The 22,129-nt window shown below is 36.4% G+C and overlaps 3 protein-coding genes and 1 pseudogene across 3 annotated transcripts; 2 read left to right on the top strand and 2 right to left on the bottom strand.

Annotated features, from left to right (window-relative positions):
• Window positions 1–867: 867 nt before the first annotated feature.
• On the top strand, window positions 868–6,002 carry LOC121769952 (annotated as a pseudogene).
• Window positions 6,003–6,416: 414 nt separating this feature from the next.
• Window positions 6,417–9,280, bottom strand: LOC121769875 (protein SAWADEE HOMEODOMAIN HOMOLOG 1-like). Its single transcript, XM_042166638.1, has 9 exons — window positions 9,043–9,280; window positions 8,235–8,320; window positions 8,072–8,117; window positions 7,862–7,967; window positions 7,566–7,647; window positions 7,336–7,399; window positions 7,029–7,172; window positions 6,814–6,933; window positions 6,417–6,710 (listed from the first exon to the last, which is right to left on the bottom strand). Exons 1-9 carry the CDS (start codon window positions 9,082–9,084, stop codon window positions 6,582–6,584), a joined length of 819 nt encoding a protein of 272 aa, XP_042022572.1. The 5' UTR covers window positions 9,085–9,280; the 3' UTR covers window positions 6,417–6,581.
• A 454-nt stretch (window positions 9,281–9,734) lies between these two features.
• On the bottom strand, window positions 9,735–13,454 carry LOC121770026 (jasmonate-induced oxygenase 1-like). Its single transcript, XM_042166819.1, has 3 exons — window positions 12,763–13,454; window positions 11,866–12,226; window positions 9,735–10,158 (listed from the first exon to the last, which is right to left on the bottom strand). The coding sequence occupies exons 1-3, from the start codon at window positions 13,296–13,298 to the stop codon at window positions 9,931–9,933; spliced, it is 1,125 nt and encodes a 374-aa protein (XP_042022753.1). The 5' UTR covers window positions 13,299–13,454; the 3' UTR covers window positions 9,735–9,930.
• A 3,584-nt stretch (window positions 13,455–17,038) lies between these two features.
• Window positions 17,039–22,129, top strand: LOC121771676 (NADP-dependent malic enzyme, chloroplastic-like). Its single transcript, XM_042168517.1, has 20 exons — window positions 17,039–17,180; window positions 17,465–17,748; window positions 18,244–18,364; window positions 18,465–18,539; window positions 18,697–18,848; window positions 18,937–19,042; window positions 19,174–19,239; window positions 19,642–19,737; window positions 19,851–19,922; window positions 20,025–20,108; window positions 20,246–20,344; window positions 20,489–20,536; window positions 20,610–20,663; window positions 20,753–20,851; window positions 20,956–21,045; window positions 21,119–21,196; window positions 21,305–21,379; window positions 21,458–21,548; window positions 21,634–21,762; window positions 21,851–22,129. Exons 1-20 carry the CDS (start codon window positions 17,151–17,153, stop codon window positions 21,937–21,939), a joined length of 1,938 nt encoding a protein of 645 aa, XP_042024451.1. The 5' UTR covers window positions 17,039–17,150; the 3' UTR covers window positions 21,940–22,129.

Here is a 22,129-nt window from a genome sequence, read left to right as displayed (position 1 = left end):
ATTTATAATGACATTGTCACATTTTAGAGAGCAAAACATTATCGTATTAAATTAAATGATTTTATTTGAGTTTAATAGAGTTTTATCTTTAGAATTCTCCCCATGATTTGCTAATAAGAGCTTGACTGTGATAAATACTATGAAAATTCTTGTATTTGAATGGAACTCTACTTCGACTACTAGTAGAGTTCTTAGTTTGATATTATTTGGCTTGAGGTGGTGATGATGATATATCATACTACATCTTAGAATGACATTTTTTATTCATAATTGATAAAGTATACAAGAATTATAAAACATAATTGAAATATTAATAATATAGAATGAGACAACCTCATTAAAGAGAATAAGTTACTTGAAACAAACTAAAATGACAAAAGAAGTCTATTTTTATGAGATGAATAGAGTATTCATATTGTCGTGTCAAATAAATATTGCACATATAATTTAGTATTCCTCTCTGTCTAGCAATATCCTATTGTTTATGGACTCAGATTTTGAGAAATTGTTTAATTTTGTAAATGGAAAGTATATAAAAAAATAGTAAAATATATTAAATATTAATTTTATAATAAAATGTAAGTGTTCCGAATTAATGAAATACAAGGTCCATCTGTTATCCAAGTTTTCATCAAAAATAATAATTCAAACTTATTTTAAAATTGAATGTGGATATTTATAAGAATAAAATCAGCCCAACGGCCCAACCCGTATTCCACCACAAAATTAAAGTGAAAACTAGTACTCCCATTTTAATCGGGGCGGGTCGGATTCAATAAGATACAGGTGGACGGCCTAGATTGAGCATTCCAAATATAGGTCAGTCTTCCTTATTCACCCTCTCTTTCGTGGCAGATAAACCAAACATGGAGGGTGTTTTCGTCTTTCTTGCTCTTCTGCATAAATCTCTTGTTCAAAACAATTTGATCCTAGCCATTGTTTTGTTGAATCGACGGTCAGGTTCTTTATAAGGAGGTATTTTAAAATTTTAATTATAGTATTACACTCGTATTGCATCCCCTTCCCTTCTCACCGCGAAAGCAAAATCGACTACTACTACTGTTTCCGATTCTGTCTCTTCTTTGAAATCCAATCACTTTCTCATTTTTAGATCCCTAAATTTTCGCATTTTGTTTCAAAACCCTAGCGATCGAGGCCGAGCAGCTGTTCAGCTCTCGTTTTTTTCTCAGTGCATTGCGACGATCAACGCCTTGTTTCTGGAATTCAATCCCGGTTGATTCCTGGTATAAATTGCTTCTTTATTGTTTACTTGCTGATTCAATCCTAATTTCGGTGGACTGGATAGTGAAGCAGTATGTACGCGCCACACATACATTTCGCGCCAGAATTGAGACGTGTGTGAATTGATTTTAGTGAAGGGGTGATGCAAATTGGAGGATGAACGATGCCGGTGCTGCGTGGCAGAGGCCGGAGAGGGAAGCAGCAGCTGGACCCGCAACTTCCGATTAACAACGCCGGTAATAATCGGAATCAGGGGAATAAGAGAAATCGGCAGCCCGCAGAGGAAAACGCGGCGATAGCTACGCTTACAAGGAGGAGGACAGCGGCCTCGGCGGCGGTGGTTGCGGCACCCGTTGAAGAAAAATTAGTCGCTGCAGTGGAGCGGCGGCAAAAGCCCAGGAAAAGCGAATATGCCTGAAGATGATTTAGCTTCCCCTCCTCTCCCTGAGAAGGTGAGAATTCTTGCTAGCTTGCACAGTTGCACTATGGGAAGAAGATGATGATGGTTTGTGTATGGATGTATTTGATATCATAGATTGTTATTTTTAACTTAAAGTTTGAAGCTTTTTAATGGCCCAGGAAATTGAAGATTTAATTTTTATTTCAGATTGCATTGGCTATCTGAAGATGTTTAATGCGTTTTGGGCACTTTTGTTGATGTCTGATGTCGCCATTTATGTATCTGATTTTATGTCAATATTATCTGGTATGAGACAGATGGAAACATTTTTGCACCTTGGAATTCACCAGTGGTGCTCACACTTAACATAAACGTTGTCAAAATATCACTAGCTTCTATTGGACTCGTCTGTTTAACCAATGGATTCTTGTGAAACATGCTGGTGAATGATGATGGATTTGGTTATTTTAGTTTTTCACGATATCGTGGACCATACTGGAATTTTGAAAGATTGCCATTAGAGGCATTTATTAGGAGAAGTAAACTATTGGGGACGAAGTACCATCTGATTGATAAAACCTGAAACATGAAAGATAAATACTAGAGGCATTGATAGTGGAGTACAGTATTCAGATGATGCAAATCCATCTAGCTGAACCAATTTTTTAATAAATGCATGAGTTTTCCCTGCTTTCAGACTATGCTTGTTGACAATTATGGCCAATTTTATTTGATAATTGAAGACATTGAATGACTGTTAACTGAAAAGGATCAAAAAGCATTGGTGTAGTAATATGTCAGCCGTTTGCATGTGAATTATATAGGTTCAGGTTGGTGGTTCACCAACATACAGACTTGAAAAAAAGCTGGGCAAGGGAGGTTTCGGACAAGTGTTTGTTGGTCGCCGTATCGCTGGTGGTAACATTAATGAAAGGGCGGGTCCTGGAGCCGTAGAGGTACATATGTGCACATTTTATTTGTGTTAAATTATAATTGACCAAATGTTTTCTTACTCTAAAATTCTTGATCACCATAGGTGGCCTTAAAATTTGAACATCGCAACAGTAAAGGATGCAATTATGGTCCACCTCCTGAGTGGCAAGTTTACAAGTAAGCATTATGTTTGTTCTGGGTCAATTAGATGGTCGATGTATCTCTTTTCTTATCTTTTGTACTGCATCATTAATAGTACTTTAGGCGGAAGCTACGGTGTTCCACGAGTCCACTACAAAGGCCGACAGGGTGACTATTATGTTATGGTAAGCATATGGTATATATGGTCCCTTTTTTAATTTACCTTTCCTTATAGGTTCTATATTTGGACAGGTCATGGATATGCTTGGACCAAGCCTGTGGGATATTTGGAACAATAATTCTCAAACGTTAGTATGTTCGTTGCTTTTTCTATGTTTTGGTTATCCTAAATTTTTTCATCTTATCAAACTTGTAATTCGTCAAATTGCAGTATGTCGGTTGAAATGGTGGCTTGCATTGCTATAGAATCAATTTCTATATTGGAGAAAATGCACTCAAGAGGGTGAGGTTTCATCTCCATGAGCAAATGTTGTTAAGTTACTTTCGTTGGCTGCGTAAAAAAATTGTGTTTTGCATGTTTGGTTATTTATTATATAACGTTGCCATGCATTAGTGTTTCCATGATGCTCGCTGTTCATGTTTGTTTTGAGATGCATATAGCTGTATTTATGCTGTCTGTAGATAGATGATGGCTAAATTTCCATGGCTATCATAGGACGTGTATAAATAGTTTGATATTTGTTATGTGGTGAGGGAAACTAGTAGTGGAGAAATGGCAGGGTACTCACTTCTAATGCCGGACTCACCAGTAATAATTACTTTACTTATAATTTTAAATAGTGATGCTGAATTTGGCAGGTACGTTCATGGGGATGTGAAGCCTGAGAACTTCTTGCTTGGTGCTGTAGGAAGTCCTGATGCTGTCAGCTGCTAGACGGAGAGATGGAAATACAGGTCTGCATGTTGAATATGATCAACGGCCGGATGTTTTCTGGTACATGCATGGATCACATTCAGTTTTTTAGGACATCTCTGTAATCCTCTGCTTGCAAATTTCTCCCCTTGGTTTTCCTGATCTTTAGAGTTTAAATGTGTTTCAGGGGTACTGTTCGATATGCCGGTGTTCATACTCATTTAGGTAGAACGGGTAGTCGGAGAGATGATTTAGAATCTCTTGCTTATACACTTGTCTTCCTTCTGCGAGGACGTCTTCCTTGGCAAGGATACCAGGTCTTTATTTGTTTACCTTATGGTGTTCAAAGTTTAAATTGTGGACTCTCCAGACCAGACAATTACTTATGTGAGCATTCTTTTTACCCTTCTGACATGGTTCTGCTTTACAATAGGGTGAAAACAAAGGATTTCTTGTTTGCAAGAAGAAAATGGCAACATCACCAGAGTCACTTTGCTGCTTCTGTCCTCAGCCTTTCAAATCGTTTATGGAATATGTGGTAGATTTGAAGTTTGATGAGGAACCTAATTATGCAAAATGTATCTCTCTCTTTGATGGAATAGTTGGACCAAATCCAGATATCAGACCTATTAAAACTGAGGGTGCTCAGAAGGTGCCTATTATCTCTTAATACCTCACTGCTTATATCTCTTGAGTCGCTTTATATAGCTTTGTTCGGCTGCATGTCTGTTGTCTAATTCCTCTGTCTTTGTTGGAAATTAAGCTTATTTATCAGGTTGGTTACAAGAGAGGCAGACTAACTTTTTAAGATGAGGAAGATGAACAGCCTAAAAAGAGAGTACGAATGGGGATGCCTGCAACACAGTGGGTTAGCATCTATAATGCTCGTAGACCTATGAAACAAAGGTATTTGTTCCCTAGTACTGCACTTGGATTCTATCAATATTATCACTGAGTTCTTCTCTTGTATGTTCTGATTTCCTTTAGAATGTAATTCACCAGGCTTGTTAATGATTTGCAGTTAACTGGATGTGGGCTCTTTTGTTAATCCAAAATTATTGTTTATTTTGTTTGTATTGAAGATATCACTATAATGTGATGGATGTAAGGCTTTCCCAGCACATCGATAAGGGGACGGAAGATGACTTATTCATCAGTTGCATAGCATCTTGCCAAAATTTGTGGGCATTGGTAACAGATGCTGGTACCGGCTTCAAATCTCAAGTATATGAACTGTCACCTTTCTTTCTTCACAAGGTACATACTAGTCGTTTACGCACTGTTTATATTTATTGCTTGTTGCAAATATGTTCTCTTTTTTGTGCGTTCTGTTCGATTCTATATAAAGCTGTTGGCACAATAACACTAATTTATTCTGCTTACAGGCATGGATAATGGAGCGATGGAGAAGAATTTCTACATCAGTGCAGTCGCAGGAGCTTCAGACGGCAGTTCCTTAGTTGTTATGTCAAAGGTGAACTTTTAGTCTGAGTTTAAATGTTTTGTTTTCTGCTATAGAGTTTTACATGTTCATTCAGATACATAAATCGAATTCAGGGACAACGTATACACAGCAATCCTACAAAGTTAGCGAATCATTTCCATTCAAATGGATAAACAAAAAGTGGTAGGTAGGTTTCTACGTAACCTCCATGGCTACATCTGGGACTAGATGGACTGTGGTTATGTCTCGAGGTGCTGGATTTTCAAACCAGGTTTTCTCGCAGCCCAGAAACACTCTACCCATCTGTCCCCATATTTAGTTTGTGGCGTTTCCTAATTACATCACTCGAATCCAACAGGTTGTGGAGCTTGATTTTCTCTATCCAAGCGAGGGCATCCACCAACGTTGGGAAAATGGATACCATATAACTGCAACAGCAGCAACTTCCGACCAGGCTGCTTTCGTCCTAAGTGTGCCTAGAAGAAAGCCGGTGGATGAAACACAGGAGACACTGCGTACATCCACGTTTCCAACCACACATGCCAAGGTTGGTCCGCCTTCATTTTGTGTTCGTCTTTGAGATAATACACCCCCACATCAGTCGTGTACATGTTACTGAATCTGTACATTGCCTCGGTTTGCTATGGGCGTACAGTTTCTTAGAGGTGTGACGACTTGAACATCTGAATCACATACAGGAGGGTAAAGGTGGTGTCCGAGTAATTTTCAGGCGAAACCAAGCGTACAAGTAGTTGTAGGGTCTGTACAGAAGGTAGTGTGTTAGGATCTTGTTTTGCTGGTTTCATCTGCATAAAAAAGGTGTCTTAACGGTTTGGCTTTTCTTCTGTTATCTTTCCTCAAATGTGTCTAGTCCTCTTATAGGTTTATTCTATTTCTGATACACCAGTTTGTATTGCTCCATATGGACATCCATATTTGTTGGAAATTCATTATTTTCTTCATGTTCACAACTCTGTGTTTGTGTGTGTGTGTGTGTGTGTGTGAGGGAGAGGGAGGGAGGGAGAGAGAGAGAGAGAGAGTATCAAATCTCAATGATTAAATCTTCCCTAGGTTGCAAACAGAGGAAACACTAACACTTTCATCCCCTCTCACATAGGTGACAGAATAGAGTAGTCAATGATATACACGATTGAGCAATTCCAAGGATCAATCAAATCTAAAAGGTACAATAGCCAATTAAATAATAAAATTTGGTCTATTTTAATCAGTTGCATAAGTTTTGAATCAAAATTTTAAATCATTTTGTTTCAATTTTTCTCAATTGACTTATTCCTATATAAAATCACATTTTTTTTACATTTAAAATAACATTGTTCAAGTAAAACAAGAAGGTAAAAGATGTTTTTTAACACAACACAATAGAGAAAAACTGAAACTTTGGTGATATATATTCTGTTTTCAAACCTTATTACACGAACCAAAATTTGACCAAATTTCATAATTTAATCGACTATGAACCAATTTAAAATTATTCAATCCATCAGAATACATAGTCGATTAGCCAACAGCATGCATAACCCGATTAGTCACCCTGAGATCAGCTGCAGCAAGCTCTGTGCTCCGCCGGGCTGCAATGGCACCAGCTTAAGATCCACACCGTCTTTAGCAGCCGGTTTCGTCGGCCTGTAACACAGTTTCTCAGCTGTAATCTCCCCCTGCAATCAACATAAATGAAAACATTAGGATCTCAACCCAAAAAATGCACAATATTTCCAGAATTTTCACTATTTTAACATGAAACATTCTTTCTAGAAACACCTCAAGACCGTCATGCTCCCAACGAACTGCAAAAAGGCACGTGCATCTGCTACTGTCGTGCACCATCCTCTCGATTTCCACTACACGCGCGTCACAGTAGAGTGCATGATCCTCGCCTTCCTGATAATAATCAAGTCACCAAAAAGAAGAAGACTTTGCCATTATACATCTTGAAAAAACAGAACAACAAGAATAGTATAGAGATTTGGTGGTACCCTGAAGCAAAGAACGAGATCACCGACACTGACTTTGTCGCATTCAGAGTGTTCCAAAGGGATGGAGCGCTCGCGTACTGCCTTATGAACGCTCACCCATTCGTCTTCATCTTTCCCAAAGCCAGAAAATCTCACACGAACAAGCTGTCGTAGATTTGAAATATAAAGTTCAACACACACTACTTACATCAACAGTGTCAGTTGCCCGAATATGATCAACGAGTTTTCATGAGATTTACACATAGAAGAAGAACAAAAGGATAGTGATTCGAAGGCAGGAAACAGAAGAAAAAAGGGAGTGTCTTACTAGATCCCCCAAGTTCACCCCCGCGTTCACGACTCTGTAGCCCAGGAAGGAAGCAACATCAAACCTGTGAATCGAGAAAGTTGGATTATACGGCTATATGACTAAATGTGAAAATGTGTTACTCTAATAAATCATGTTAATTGTCTGAGTATAGACTTAACCAAAGGAACCAGAAAGTAGTTTTTCGACATACGATATCAATGCACGTAAAACATAGATTGAATGCTCACCAAGCAGAATCCTTAGCCGATTTAGCTTCAAAAATCAAGGTTTGGAGCTCGACAGCTGCTTCACTCGCAGTAATTGTAGGCACTGCGTAAATTTGCACAATTCATTATCTCTAAACTGTCATAAATGAAATTTTACGAGAGTGCTTTCATCGAGTCCATTAGCTAACTAGGAAGTCTCACATAGCTTCTAAAAGAATCACTCTACTTCTAGTTTTCAGATCTACCAGTCCTAGATCAAACGATACGACTGTATATTTAACGAGATTAATATCCTGTGACGGAACATAAAGAGCAACCTTTAGTCCTCTTTTTTAATATAGCAGTCTTTGAGCCTTTCTTGGGTTTAAACGGAACAACTACAGTTGCTGCGTTTGTTTGCTTATCGCGGAACCAACTTTGCACCTGCAATACAAGAAACACCAACAGCAACACAAGTTCAAATGATGATAAAAAAATGAATAGATACAAACTATGAATTATACACACAAAAAGCTCCAAAGAAAGACCTGTTCCCATTTAACAGGCGGTTTTTCAGCACGGTGAATCGAACCACTGCATAAGAAACATAGGAAAAAAGGGAAAACCAACCAACCCAAAGTTAAACAAGTTCCTTATTAAGTCACAAATCCATCAGTAAGTTAGTATAATAAAATTTAACAAAGTGCTCACTTGAATTTAATGGAAAGCTCCCGACAGAACTCTTCTTCGGTCGTCTTGTCTCTCATTTCCTTAAATAAGTTCTCCATATGGATTATCTGCTCACAGGCAGTCAAACCAAACATCTCAAACTCATTTCAGCAGCAAAAGATCATAAATTTTCCCACAATTTGCCAAAGTTCATTATCTTATATCTTCCAATCACAAGGAACAAATTGTGAATCAATTATTAGTTGCAAAGGCAATCAAACCAAACATCTCAAACTCATTTCATCAGCAAAAGATCATAAATTTTCCCACAATTTGCCAAAGTTCAGTATCTTATATCTTCCAATCACAAGGAACAAATTGTGAATCAATTATTAGTTGCAAAGGCAATGCCTTTCCTCATTATTAAAACTTTAAACAAAGGATTGCAGCAACAATTCACATAATTTACACACACACACACACACACACACACACACAATATAGCAATTATCTTGGACAGGTGCCAAAACCCAACTGCAATACCCAAATAGCTGAGGAATTACATTTCAAGAACTGATTTTTACAAAACCCCTCAAAGTAAAAAGGCAGAAAAAATAAGAAAAAGGCAAATTCATTTGAAGGAAATGATCTTGATTGTTGATGTGTCAGCATGCATAGGATTATATTCGGATAAAACAACAGAAAAATGAGAAGGGGCCATCAAAAATGGTGTTTGGACATCTTAAACAACTAAAGGTGAGATTTTTACAAATACTAACTTCAAGAATAAGACAGAGCTCAAGAAGAAGTATTATTCCACATTTGAGCAACAAGGGACAGCAAGAATCACCTCTGCTAACGTGAACTCAGGTGAATTATCTTCATCTTCCATTTCTATCTCTCTCTGTGCGTGTGTGTGCGTGCTCTTACTGAGTCAGTGCCTCAGTCGGTCACTCACACACACAGATTCTTGAATTTAATGCCTCATTGATTTGTGCGAGAAAAGAGGTTTTGAGAGAGTAGACGGAGTTCTCTACAGTGAGAGATTGGTGCAATTATGTGAGTTGTTGGGCAGTTTGATTTTCCTGATCTTCTAGATTAATGTATAATTAATGAATCTTACTTCATTTTCTCAATCACCGGATTTTATCCATCTTTTGTTGGCTTTAATTTATTTTTATCATTTTGTTTGGTGAAAGTAAAGATTTTTAGCATAAAGTAGAATAAAATGATTCGGATAAGTCCTCTTCCGCATCTTATTCGTTTACATATCATATGAAATTTTATTTATCAGTATAGAAATGTAGAGAGTAGTAGGAGTATTTATTTGGTGCAAGCATTATCCTATGTTGCAGAAATGAATATAATATACAGCGCCAATGAATAAATTAAATGAGGTAATATCTTAGTTTGACTTGACTATTGATTTTAAAAATTAAATAATACTAGAATATCCAACTTATATTTGGGGAGAGAAGATCCCACTTGATATTATCATATTACCATAATATCAATACTCAAATACAATCAACTCAGTAACAATAAAAATACAATCTCTCGAGAGGAATTGAATTAATTCTAACTCAAAACTCAAAATTACTCGAAAAAAAAGGAAATAAACAGAAGCTCTTGGTGTGGGCCTAACAAAGATCGTGACTATACAGCCCAATTAAGTAAAAAAATGGTTACATATGGCCCACTCTTTATGGACTCGAGGGGGCCCATTATTATTTAAATTCTATATAAAAAAGTGGTAAATAGAAATTGAAAATCGGTAAATAAGAATAATTAATACACACAAAATGAATTGTTGGGAGATAGAAATGGTAAAATCCTCATCCTCTTTGATTGAGTTTATGAATTTTGGAGGTGAATATAGAAATGCCATTGAAATATTGGACTTTTCATTTTCATCTTTGAATACTGGCCTTCCTATAACATGTTTGTATTGTCCACCACTCCACCCCTACAAAAAGTTTTAAATAAAAAACAATTAGTATTGTTAAATACAAAAATATACTTATTATATCCCGACTTAAATGTGCATTTCATTTTGGAATGATAATTTAAAAGATCATAATTAAACAAGTTAATTAGAAAGGATAAAGTACAATATAAAATAGAATAACATAACAAGTTGAGAAAATAAAATAATAATGAAATTTTGCCAAGAAAATGTGTCGCATAACTTGAAACGTCTCAATAAACACATCACTTTAACTTGGGACATACTTATGTGTTTATATTAGTTGCGCGCGTGGAAGAGTCATGTGGCACGCAAACATAACTGAGATGCAAAAGATACACAATATTCTCTTCGACAAAAGATGCTAGTACTAATTTTTAGCATTTTTATGTGCTCACAAAGTTAAGTTAATCTCTTATCAGTTATCACATTGTTCTCAGTGATCCACCATTTTTTCTCTTCACAATATATTTATTAAAATACTTTTTCAATAAGTTTATTTTTCACTTGTAAGGTATAATTATAAATACCTTTTACTAATAAAATTCGTTCCGCACTTCATTAAGTTTAGTTTTCACGAAGAAATTATATGGAATGTTATAGAGAAGCACTAGACATCTTTATGCAACTCACCATTCCTTTTTCTTTATATTATTGTCTTCTTTTTTTCTTTTTCTTTATTGACTATATTTAAAAGGCGTTTGATGGCCCCAAAATCACATTTTATATAGTACTACTTTTTTATAAAATTATTTTATTTAAACCACCCCACACACCTAATAAAGCTTTCATTGCAGTTAATTATAATCAATACTAGTACAAGATTTTAAGACACTATCATGACAATCCATTTACATCATTCTACATTGCATGTGTTTGTTTGTCGATCATGAAATGGCCCAATTTTTGGGGTAATTATGACTATAATCGACTCTCAGAACATTCGTGTGTATTGTGTAATCATATTTATTTATTCATTTAAATGCATTTATTTTGCTTAATTTTATAAAAGTTATAAATGTATCTAACTTGTTCTTTTGGATATGAGTATGATGCAATTAAAGTTATTCACTATTAAATTAGGAAACTAGACATTTGAATCACTAAATTTTATTTAATTCTATTAAGTTTCATAAAGATTGGAAATAAAATATTCAATTATGAAATTTTAATATTTTGTAACTGTTAAATTTATAAGTTTTTATTAAAATTTTCTTATTCTAATAAAACAATTTAGTTTGGTACTATCAAAAAGACATCATGTTGTATGACAATCGAACAAAATTTTAAGTTCGTAAATCTAAGAGCATCTCCAAGTGGGTATACTGAGAAGGTATATTTCTCATTTACCTTCTCAAAAAGGTTATTATACCTTCTTAAAAAATGATGGACTCCAAGGAAAAAGGTAAACTAAAAAGTCAAACAAAATAACGAACTTTTTACCTTTTCTATCAAGAAAATGTAAAGATATCTTCTCAAAATGAAAGAAGGTATAATACCTTCTCAAATACCCTTTCGATAGGAGTATGAAATTTTATGAAGAATATGATAGTTATTTTTCTTTACCTCTCCATTTATCCTCTCTCTTGGAGATGCTTTTAGTATTTTGTTTTGATATCTTGTAGACTAACAAAAACTTGACAATATGCCGTGATTTAAAAGACCATTATTATCCATTTAATAACGATGCAAAATTATGAAAATTACCTGCAATTTGTCTCCAACGGTGATGACGATGGAATTTCTAGCCGGAGAAAATGAAACCCAACCTTTCTTGGAGTAGACATGGAAATCAGTAGTTCCACTCCACACATGCAAACTCAATGTATGAGAAAATTCAGACCCCTTTATCAGCATTCTTATCACATCATATCTCAATGAATTCTCCGATTGCTCGTCGCCCATTTTCCGGCCATGTTTCTGTATACAGCATACTTTTCCAGCGAATTCTTGCTCTTCCGGCGACCCATTTACCGGCAATAACTTTTTCGAACTATGTTGCTGCAGAAAAAGCATAACTCTCCTACCTACTTCTTCCATTTGCTTCGACAGCTTCCTCATTTCTTGGCTGCAAAGTGCACAAATATTTTTTATTAGTCACGAAAACTATAAAAATCTAATGAATTTTAATCTTATTTTATTTTTTTTATTAGTTTTGATAGTGGAGGATACAAATTTTGTGCAAAATTGATACTATAATATATAAGTGTGAGATAGAAAGAAAAAATGTTTGAGTTTTTTTGCTAGTTAAAAATGAGATCCATTTTATTAGAAAGAAGAGAAGTAATTTTAATATATGACCCAAAAAAAAACCTACTTACATTATTGATTATTGACAGAGTGAATAATAAAATCAAATTTCAATTTTGCAAATTCGATAAACTAAATTCTTTTCCAACAGGTATTACTCCATGAATATTGAGATTGAATAAACCAAACGTGTCAGTTCTTTTTACTATAAATAAAAAAAATCAGTGTATATTGCAATTAATGAAAATTGGAGTTGGATCAAATATCATGGTTTTTTAAAAATGAATTAACCTCAAATCAATCTATAAGTTGTTTGCAAAAATATAGTAATAAAATTCTATATCATTCTATTACCTAAAATTTGAAAATCCAAACGGCCAAATTCCCTCCATTTCCAGTTTCATAGCTTCTTCATCACACCAAAAAAATTCTTCACTCTGATCTTTGATCTCCTCCTCGCCGTAGATCTCCTCAAACCCGTATCGCCTCTCCGGCGACCACGCCGCCGCCTTCTTCTTTTCCGGCGGAATCTGAAAGATCCCTCCGGCCAGAAACAAGACCAGCCCCATCAAATCCGGCGAAATCCCATGGTTGATCAGTTCCAAACACCCAATCTGCGCGACCAAATCGCAGATTCTGAATCCCATTTCGTTTTCAATCGAGCCCAGCTTCTCAAAATCGATTCTTGGCGGGTTTTGGGCCGATTTCTGGCGGGGAAAAACCCGATCTGGAAGAACCAGGTCGGGGACTTTGAGAGACTGCTGTAGGTATTCGGTCAAAACGTCGTCGTTTGCGAAGGGCGATTGCCTTCCCGGCGCCACCGGGGATGGCGGAGGAGCTCGGAAATCCACGGCGTTGGTCCGCTGCAACGGCTCCGGCGTTGGTGCCATCTTTTGAATTTCTTTGTAGAGAGTATTGATCTAGATTTCTTTGGCATCAAAGATTTGGTGTATAATAAAGATGGAAAATTAAAAGAGGAAAGGAGGCAGCAATGATGGGATGTTTGGATTTTGAGCTACATTTGGAGAATAATCAAATCAACCATGTGTTTATTTTTTATTTAAATTTGCTTTATTTTTATTTGTGTGAGTTCATTTTTTTTGCTTTACAGATCTACAAATTGTGCTGCTAATTATTTCTTGAGGTTGAGATAGTACAGCTGCCAGCTTGCTATATCCCTACCAATCTTTGCTTTCACCCAAATTCCTACCCATTTGTCTCAGGCATATAAGAAAATTTTGGACACCAATATTTGATCTATGCTCTTAGACCATCCACTACGCGTCCCGCGCCGGGCTCGCGTCTCGTCCCGGAGGGACGGGTCCTCTGCGGGACGCGTTGCAGCGACCATCCCGTCCCTAGCCCGCGCCCGTCTCGTCCCGTAGCCCGTCTCGTCGAGACACGGGACGCGCTGTCCCGCCACGGGCCAGCGACACGTGTCTCGTCCCCATGCGTGCGTGACGCCCACTCGCTGGCCCGCGAGTGGGCGTCGTCACTGATGACGCAATAATTCGTTTTTTTTAAATTCGACTTTTAATAAAAAAAATATTCAAACGGTAATATTACCGTTAAATTTTTATTTTCGTTTTTTTTTATTTTTTTATATATTTTACTCTATAAATAATCCTATTTCATACTCATTTCAAACACAAGCACACATCTATTCCTCTCAAATCCTCTCTATCACTCCAATTTCCATCTTCAATCAACTCGTTCGTGGTTCATGGAGAGCATGGTCGACATCATGTATACGTGCATAATCTTGCACAACATGATTGTCTGAGACGAAGGACCCTATGTAGGAAATTGGTTCGACCCCGAATTCCCCGGAAGCTCAACCGCAAGTAGTCCGCCGCGAAGTGGAGCGCATCCGTCTATACAAGAACGGTTGGCTATTCGGGCAAGGACACGCGACTCTAGCGCCCACACCCAACTCCAAGATGATCTAATTGAGCACATTTAGGAAAACTTTGGCGGAGCAGATTAAATTGTGTCATTTTTATTTTTTTAGAATTTTAATTATGTCTTCATTTTTTTTATTTTAAGTTGTAATGTTGTTTTAATTTTAATAAAGTGTGTTTGTTTAAATTGAATTGGGTTGAAAAAAACTTATAAATGAAATTGAATGAATAGTAATTAAGGGACGGTATAGAGACGGTTAAGGGACGGAGCGTTGCAGGTTCCGTCCCTTAGTTAAGGGATGGATGAAAAAAGGACAGTGGGGCCCTCAAATAGTGCTCAAATAGTAGTTAAGGGACGATTTAAGAGATGGTATAGAGACAGCGTAGTGGATGGCCTTAGTCTCCAAAATATGAGTTTCTTCTCAACACGCCATCTTGGTTCCATCCTTTGGAAAATAGCTTTATTTTAAGCTACCAATCACAAGATTACATAATAGAAGAGATCTTTGTATCCTCATGACATCTATGTAGTACTCGTGTTTGGAATATAGATTTTACTCCAAGATTTTTTTTTTTACTTAGATGGCAATAATAAATCATTTGATCCAACATATTTTTATATTTCAATCCAGGCATTTTTCATGGAAGCCATGGAGTAGTATTTTTTAAGAATGTAGAACCTCAACTTATTGGACTCGGCCACTTGTAATAGAATAGTATTGGGCTTTACATAAATGGGCTCAACGATCAGCATACTAAACCTCCATTATTATCAAAATCCAAATTATCAATTAATGGTGGGTTTAGTCACTCCGAGAATGTACATTTTGGGCTATATTTGTCCACAAAAAATATGCAACTTTTCAATATAGTAAGACCCATAATTATACTAACTGTCTATTTCAACTTTAAAAACACGTTTTATTTACTAAAATTCACAATGTTCTATATTGACACCTACAATTTTGATATTATCAACTAAAAACGTACAAACACATTTATCAACCTATTTTTTAAAAGGGCAAATTGCAAAAAAAAAATTGGAAAATTCTGGTATGTATAAAAACTTAGAAAATCAGCCCATGTCTTATACGATAATCAAAAAATCATATATGGACGTCATTTCCAATAAATTAAACCATATTATCATAATGAAAACATCATCGTTTAATTAAAAAAATGAACAATATATACAAATAGACTATCAAAACTCTTTACTACTATGAGTCAATGAAGAAAAAACCTAAATTTCATGATTTTTTTTATTTAATTTCTAAAATTGAGAGATTGATTATAATTTAACTAAACTTGCTGATTATATTTTTCGTGGGGACGGATGAGAATAATAAATTCTAAAGAGACATATTGAGTGTAAATAATAATTCAAATCTATATAGAGATGCTATACCAAAGGCGTGAAGAAAATGGGTAGAATAGTTATCATGCATTGTCCCTATCGAAAATGCTTTTAATACTCTTCAAAATGCTTTTATTAGTGGCGTGTGATATATTATTATGTCCCCACACCAACAAATTAATATTGTAAAATATAGCCTAAGAAATTTAATAATAACACATACACAAAATCATGTGAGTTACTATACCTGGTGCGGCGAACCGACAACGCGGTTTTCATTTTCAAATAATGTAAATGAATCAGCTAACACTATCGTTTTAATTCAATAAATTGAACCGATTTAGCAATTAATTAGTCAAAGCTATATTACAAAATCATTCTATGATTATAATTGAGTCCTAAAATTGGCATGGTCAAATTTTATGTGTGCCACTTGATTCCAATTTCCAATGCATTTCACCAAAAAATGAGACTTAATTAAACCAATGACTGAAAAAGTTTTTGTTTTATTTTCTCAACAACAATTTTTCTTACTCCCCAAATCTCTTCATAAGTCACAAATTATTTAATTAATGGTACGAATCAAAGTAAGGACAATTGTAACGTTACGTCTCAAATTTAATAAGCAGACCCCTCCCGCAACAATATAAAATAAACCTAACCAAAACAGCTACAACCACATTTTATTTTTGTAAGGCAGCCACTATTTAATTATTCTTTTACTCATTCGTTTATTATGTGGATTTTGGTGGTTACGTTGTGATCATTTGCCCAAAAAACTTGTCCATCCAAATGATATACTACTAATAAATAAATGCAAATTTAAATTAAATATAGAAAAGAGAGTAGTCAAAATTTATACTTTCACATTTTCATTTGAAAATTCAAAAATTATTTAGCTATTTTATTATACTACATCGGCATACCCGCCCACCAAATTGTTGTTGGGATATTTATAACATATTTATTGCCTTCAAATTAGGATGTGACGTAATTTTTGTTTTAGTTTGAGAAAATTTTAATCTGGCAAGATTAATCGGACAAAGTCCAAACTCAGTACATTAAAAATAGAAATAAAGTATAATATTATTTTGAAGATTAAAACAAAGCAAGAGTAAATTAGTTTAACTGTGTAATTATACTATGTTCCTTCAAAATAGTTTAACTCAAGTATAATTGATATTCGTTAATTTTATCAAGAGAAAATCTTATTTTATCATTTTTATTCAACCTTCAATAATTTTGTTATCATTTTTACTAATATTCTGTTAATTCATTTAATTTATTTTTTATGACTAGTATAAAAATAATTGGATGTATAGGGAGTAAAAAATAGAAGCCGAAGAGAGAGAGAGAGAGAGAGAGAGAGAGATAAAAGGAGAGCAAACCTCACCAAACTCTCTTTCTTTCCTTCGCCTCCTTTCTCTCTCCTCTTTACTCTGCTGAACACAGCACTCCCCGTTTCTCCAAAATTTCCCGATACAATGTTTTCATTAAACGGAAGCTCCTCTCCGGTGAAGTCTCTACCAATTTACTCTTGTTCATTGATTAATAATCCGGCTGTTTTTCTCCATTTCGTGTTTCCTAGCTGTTTACGTTTCACTTCACCGCCTCCCGATCGTTTTCGCGATTGTGTTTTCTTCCGATCCAGATTGCTAAATTAACATCTCTTATAAGTTTCTCAACATTTCTTTTCTCTGACCAATAGCTGGAGAAATAGGAAAAGTACTAATGCCGGTTTTTAATTTCCTATTGAAATCTGAGGATTTGAAAATTCGTTTGGTTTGATCTTGTGCAGTGTATTTCTGTTTACGGCGTTTCGAAGAGCTTGACACGGAGGAAGATCGGAGCTCCGTTGGTGGTGGCGGCTGCTGCGAGCTCGAATCGCAGCCAGGGAGATGGAAATGTCGTTTTGATGGAGAACGCTTTGAATGTGGTGAGAGAGAATGCTCCTGCAGCTCCATCACCGGTGACTGAGAAAGACTCGAAATCCGGCGTTGGTGGCGGCGTGGAAGATTTCTACGGGGAGGATGACGTCTCGGCGGATCAGAACGTCACGCCGTGGGCTGTCACCGTTGCCAGGTGATGAATCAATCTTTCTTTGTTGTGGTTTCAGGAGTTTTGGCATGATTGATAGTATATTGTTATGTTTAATGGTAACAAAGATGGTTTGATCAGAGTGAATACTAGTAGTATCATTTGTTGATTAATTTGTAAAATTCGATTGTGTAAGATTTGTGTTACTGCACTTTATCTTGTGTATTTCTTTGCTGATCTTGTAACATGTTTGCTGACTGGTGTTTTGTGGTTTTCCAGTTGGGAAGTGTGAGATAAGGATTCATGTACTGTTCTTAGTTAATAATCACTGTCCTTTTTGAATATCAATGCTTGATTAGTTGATTATACCCAATTTCCATATTAATAGGAATGAGGTGATGGTGGATTAATAACCATCTCAATTAATTTTACTTGAGTTTCCATATCTTCCAATTAAAATAGGAGAAATTGAATTATTTACTCATTTTTGGAATTCTTTTATGTTTTCTTATATATTTGCGTTCCTTTTTTCATTTACAGTGGATATCCGCTGTTGCGGGATCCCCGCTACAATAAAGGCCTTTCCTTCAATGAGAAAGAGAGAGATGGGCACTTTTTACGCGGTCTACTGCCTCCGGTGGTCATAAGCCAAGAACTTCAGGTTCACATTATACTTACTCCCTATTGTCTGATTAAAGCCTCTAGCTATTTCCTTTCTTTGCACGACTTCTCTAAACTGTTTGTGCCATTCTGCTGAGAAGGTTAAGAAAATGATGCACAACATTCGCCAATACCAAGTACCGTTGCAAAGGTACATGGCCATGATGGATCTTCAGGTGATTAAATATTTACTTCATGTGGTGTAATTTAGCTATTCAAATGCACAATAAAAAACATTAATTTGTCGAAGAGCAGTGCCTGTTTTTGTTTATGTTCCATCAATATGGCCATTATCTGACATGCTTGTTCTTCTTTCTCATTCTCATCTTTTAGGAGAGAAATGAACGACTGTTTTACAAACTGCTCATTGACAATGTTGAGGAGCTGCTCCCAGTTGTCTATACTCCAACTGTAGGCGAAGCATGCCAAAAATATGGGAGCATTTTCAGGCAGCCTCAGGGTCTTTTCATCAGCCTAAAAGAAAAGTATCTTATATCCTGCTAGTATAATCGATCCTTCTTGCTGGAGTTTCTCTTTCAACATCTTAAACTTATACTGGGTAGTACTTTGCAGGGGACAGATACTCGATGTATTGAAGAACTGGCCGGAGAAGAAAATTCAAGTGATTGTAGTAACAGATGGTGAGCGAATTTTGGGACTAGGAGATCTCGGGTGCCAGGTAAAAGGATGGTTTCTTTTTCCTTCCTTCTCGCTCACCATTTTGATTTTGCCAAGTGGTTTTCATCACAAACATGAGTCATCTAACACTCTTCTTAGTTTCTTACTTTATGACACTATTGATCTCCTCAGGGAATGGGGATACCTGTAGGAAAGCTCTCATTGTATACGGCTCTTGGTGGCATCCGTCCTTCTGAGGTAGTATCCCTAAATGCTTTTACTGTTTCCTCAAGAGGAAAGATCCAAACATATATTCCTTTTGTTCCAATTATCTCATTTTCCGTGCATATTGGCTGATATAGCAAAGTCTTAGTGGCCTGAAATATGTCATTTACTGATTAGTGGATGAAAGTAAGATGCAGTCTTCCTTATGGTACCACTTTATATCTATTAAATTCTGGTTGCTAAGTATGCACATGATCTTGACTTCTGCTGAGTTGTTTGCTGCTTGGGTAGTTACTGTTTTCATAATCCCAAACATGAAACATGTAAAGGTGATTATTTATAAGTAATAATTTCATCACTGTGCTTGTTTTTTTTGCTATTCAGTATTGGCTGTAAATTGATTATTGTGTGTGTTTTTTTTAAATTTTCTCTCAGTGCTTGCCCGTGACAATTGATGTGGGCACTAATAATGAGCAGTTGCTCAATGATGAGTTCTATATTGGACTTAGAAGGAAAAGAGCAACAGGCCAGGTTAGTGATTGGTTACATCGCAACTAGCAAGAGATGCTGTTTCATTGTTAATTTGTTAGGCATTGAAGGCAGCCAGTTCTCCCTAACTTTACTTAAATGTTCATCTCGATCAGGAGTATGCTGAGCTTCTGCATGAGTTCATGTGTGCAGTGAAGCAGATTTATGGAGAGAAAGTCATCATTCAGGTTTGTATACTTTGAATATTTGTTTCTAGTCACCATTCAGTTTGTAATAATATTGATGTCCACTGATGTAATCTGACATTTCTCCCCACTATGAACGTGCAGTTTGAAGACTTTGCAAATCACAATGCTTTTGATCTCCTTGCAAAGTATGGTTCTACGCATCTCGTGTTCAACGATGATATTCAGGTAATTTGTCTTTCATTCCCTACATATGGTTTTTCTCTTATTTTGTACTTGCTTCTACCGGCATGTTATTAAGTTAGTGTTTATTATTGATGTCTTGATCATTAATGTAGACATTTGTGCTTTTTTGTTTACAACAGGGTACAGCATCAGTGGTCCTTGCAGGGTTGATGGCAGCACTTAAGTTAGTTGGGGGAACCTTGGCTGACCACTCATTCTTATTCCTTGGAGCTGGAGAGGTATTTTTTTTATCTGATCTCAGCACACTTTTTTGTATTGTTCCCCCCCCCCCTGAATTCGAATAAATGAGTGTACCTGTTTTCTGTTATTGGACGTCTTTGTTCTTAGTTTGATAGGAGGCGTTGTTTTTCCTCATTATGCAGGCTGGTACTGGTATAGCAGATCTCATAGCTCTTCAGATATCAAAACAGGTCAATGAACGGATAGCTTTTCTCTCAATAGAATGATTGTCACTTCTTTTCTTAATCTCTCGCTCTCTCACAGACTGGTGCCCCATTGGAAGAGGCTCGTAGAAAGATTTGGCTCGTGGACTCCAAAGTATAGACCATCTAATAATTTCTCTTTGCACTTCCTCTGTGTCTTTGATTTCCACCTCTGGTCTCATTGCTAGTGATTTGGTGTTGTAGGGGTTGATTGTCCGTTCTCGTATCGATTCACTTCAACATTTTAAGCGGCCCTGGGCTCATGAACATGAACCTGTCAATAATTTGTTAGACGCTGTGAAGGTAAGAAGCCCCGACATATTTTATCTGTAGTTGCGTGTGAGCACACGAAAAGATGAGCTCTCTCAATGCAGAAATGTGGCTTCTTATCTGCCTTGCTATGACAGGCTATTAAACCAACAGTACTAATAGGATCATCGGGAGCAGGACGAACGTTTACAAAAGAAGTGGTTCAGGCCATGTCATCATATAATGAGGTATTTACAGCTGTTATGTGTTAAGAGTTCCTAGCAATGTGGACACATGCCTTACTCCGATAGCTTGTTTCAGAAACCTGTTATTCTCGCGCTCTCCAACCCAACGTCGCAGTCTGAATGTACTGCTGAGGAAGCTTACATGTGGAGTGAGGTGACTTCCTGCCTGCTTCAAATCTGTATTTGTTTAGTTCTGGTGTTTCAAGCGATTATTCATAATCTTGTGTTAATCTTGACTTCTTCTGTCGTTATCATGGTTCAGGGCCGAGCCATTTTCGCTAGTGGCAGCCCCTTTGCTCCAGTCGAATACAATGACAAACTTTATGCTTCCGGCCAGGTAGAGTCTAAACACACCCCTCTGTCAAAGAACACTGTTAATTCTTAGCCTAACTTCATCACTATTTTCATGGTTTAGTCAAACAACGCGTACATCTTTCCTGGATTTGGGCTCGGCTTGATAATTTCTGGAGCAATTCGCGTCCATGACGACATGCTTCTGGCTGCTTGTAAGTTCCTCACATTATCACGTACCTGCATGCCGGTTGTAGATTTAATCAACCACAATGCTAATACTACATGGTTATGAAACAGCGGAAGCATTAGCAGCACAGGTTAGCCAAGAGAACCTCGAAAAGGGACTCTTGTATCCACCATTTGCAAACATTAGAAAGATTTCAGCTCAAATAGCAGCCAAAGTAGCAGCTAAAGCATATGAACTCGGTAATATATCATATCCTTATCCTAGATGTGTAATGTGTGTATGCATTTTCATTATGGTCTGATATTTTGTCTTGTTCTTGTTGCACAGGGCTCGCGACTCGACTACCTCAACCACAAAATCTCGTAGAATATGCAGAAAGCTCTATGTACAGCCCCAAATATCATAACTACCGCTGAAGTGAGGGAGGAAAGCCTTCGATTGGTCACATCCAACTGCTAAGTATTTATTTTATTCATAATATTTTCTGCTCGGTTTTTTCTTCTAACAAAGCTATTGATGCAGACACTAGAACTAGGTGCTTGAATTTAACATGTAGAATGCTGAAACTCATTATAATTGAAGTTAAGATTGTTTTCTTGGATCTAA

Source organism: Salvia splendens, chromosome 16 (genome assembly GCF_004379255.2).
Source record: "Salvia splendens isolate huo1 chromosome 16, SspV2, whole genome shotgun sequence".
NCBI classification, from domain to species: Eukaryota; Viridiplantae; Streptophyta; class Magnoliopsida; order Lamiales; family Lamiaceae; genus Salvia; species Salvia splendens.
The sequence above is the reverse complement of the archived record's forward strand: the minus strand, read 5'-3'. Positions and strand labels throughout refer to the sequence as shown.

What these genes read in the sequence shown, in the direction of transcription:
- LOC121769875 (XM_042166638.1), bottom strand. Translation starts at nt 9,084, where the DNA reads ATGGAAGATGAAGATAATTCACCTGAGTTCACGTTAGCAGAG. An exon ending in CTGAGTTCACGTTAGCAGAG is followed by an intron (nt 8,321 to 9,042) that starts GTGATTCTTGCT and finishes GCCTGTGAGCAG; the next exon opens with ATAATCCATATGGAGAACTT. An exon ending in ATCTCGTTCTTTGCTTCAGG is followed by an intron (nt 6,934 to 7,028) that starts GTACCACCAAAT and finishes GATTATTATCAG; the next exon opens with GAAGGCGAGGATCATGCACT.
- LOC121770026 (XM_042166819.1), bottom strand. Translation starts at nt 13,298, where the DNA reads ATGGCACCAACGCCGGAGCCGTTGCAGCGGACCAACGCCGTGGATTTC. An exon ending in TTTGGATTTTCAAATTTTAG is followed by an intron (nt 12,227 to 12,762) that starts GTAATAGAATGA and finishes TGCACTTTGCAG; the next exon opens with CCAAGAAATGAGGAAGCTGT. An exon ending in CCGTTGGAGACAAATTGCAG is followed by an intron (nt 10,159 to 11,865) that starts GTAATTTTCATA and finishes AACTTTTTGTAG; the next exon opens with GGGTGGAGTGGTGGACAATA.
- LOC121771676 (XM_042168517.1), top strand. Translation starts at nt 17,151, where the DNA reads ATGTTTTCATTAAACGGAAGCTCCTCTCCG. An exon ending in TTCATCAGCCTAAAAGAAAA is followed by an intron (nt 18,849 to 18,936) that starts GTATCTTATATC and finishes AGTACTTTGCAG; the next exon opens with GGGACAGATACTCGATGTAT. An exon ending in AACTTTATGCTTCCGGCCAG is followed by an intron (nt 21,380 to 21,457) that starts GTAGAGTCTAAA and finishes TTCATGGTTTAG; the next exon opens with TCAAACAACGCGTACATCTT.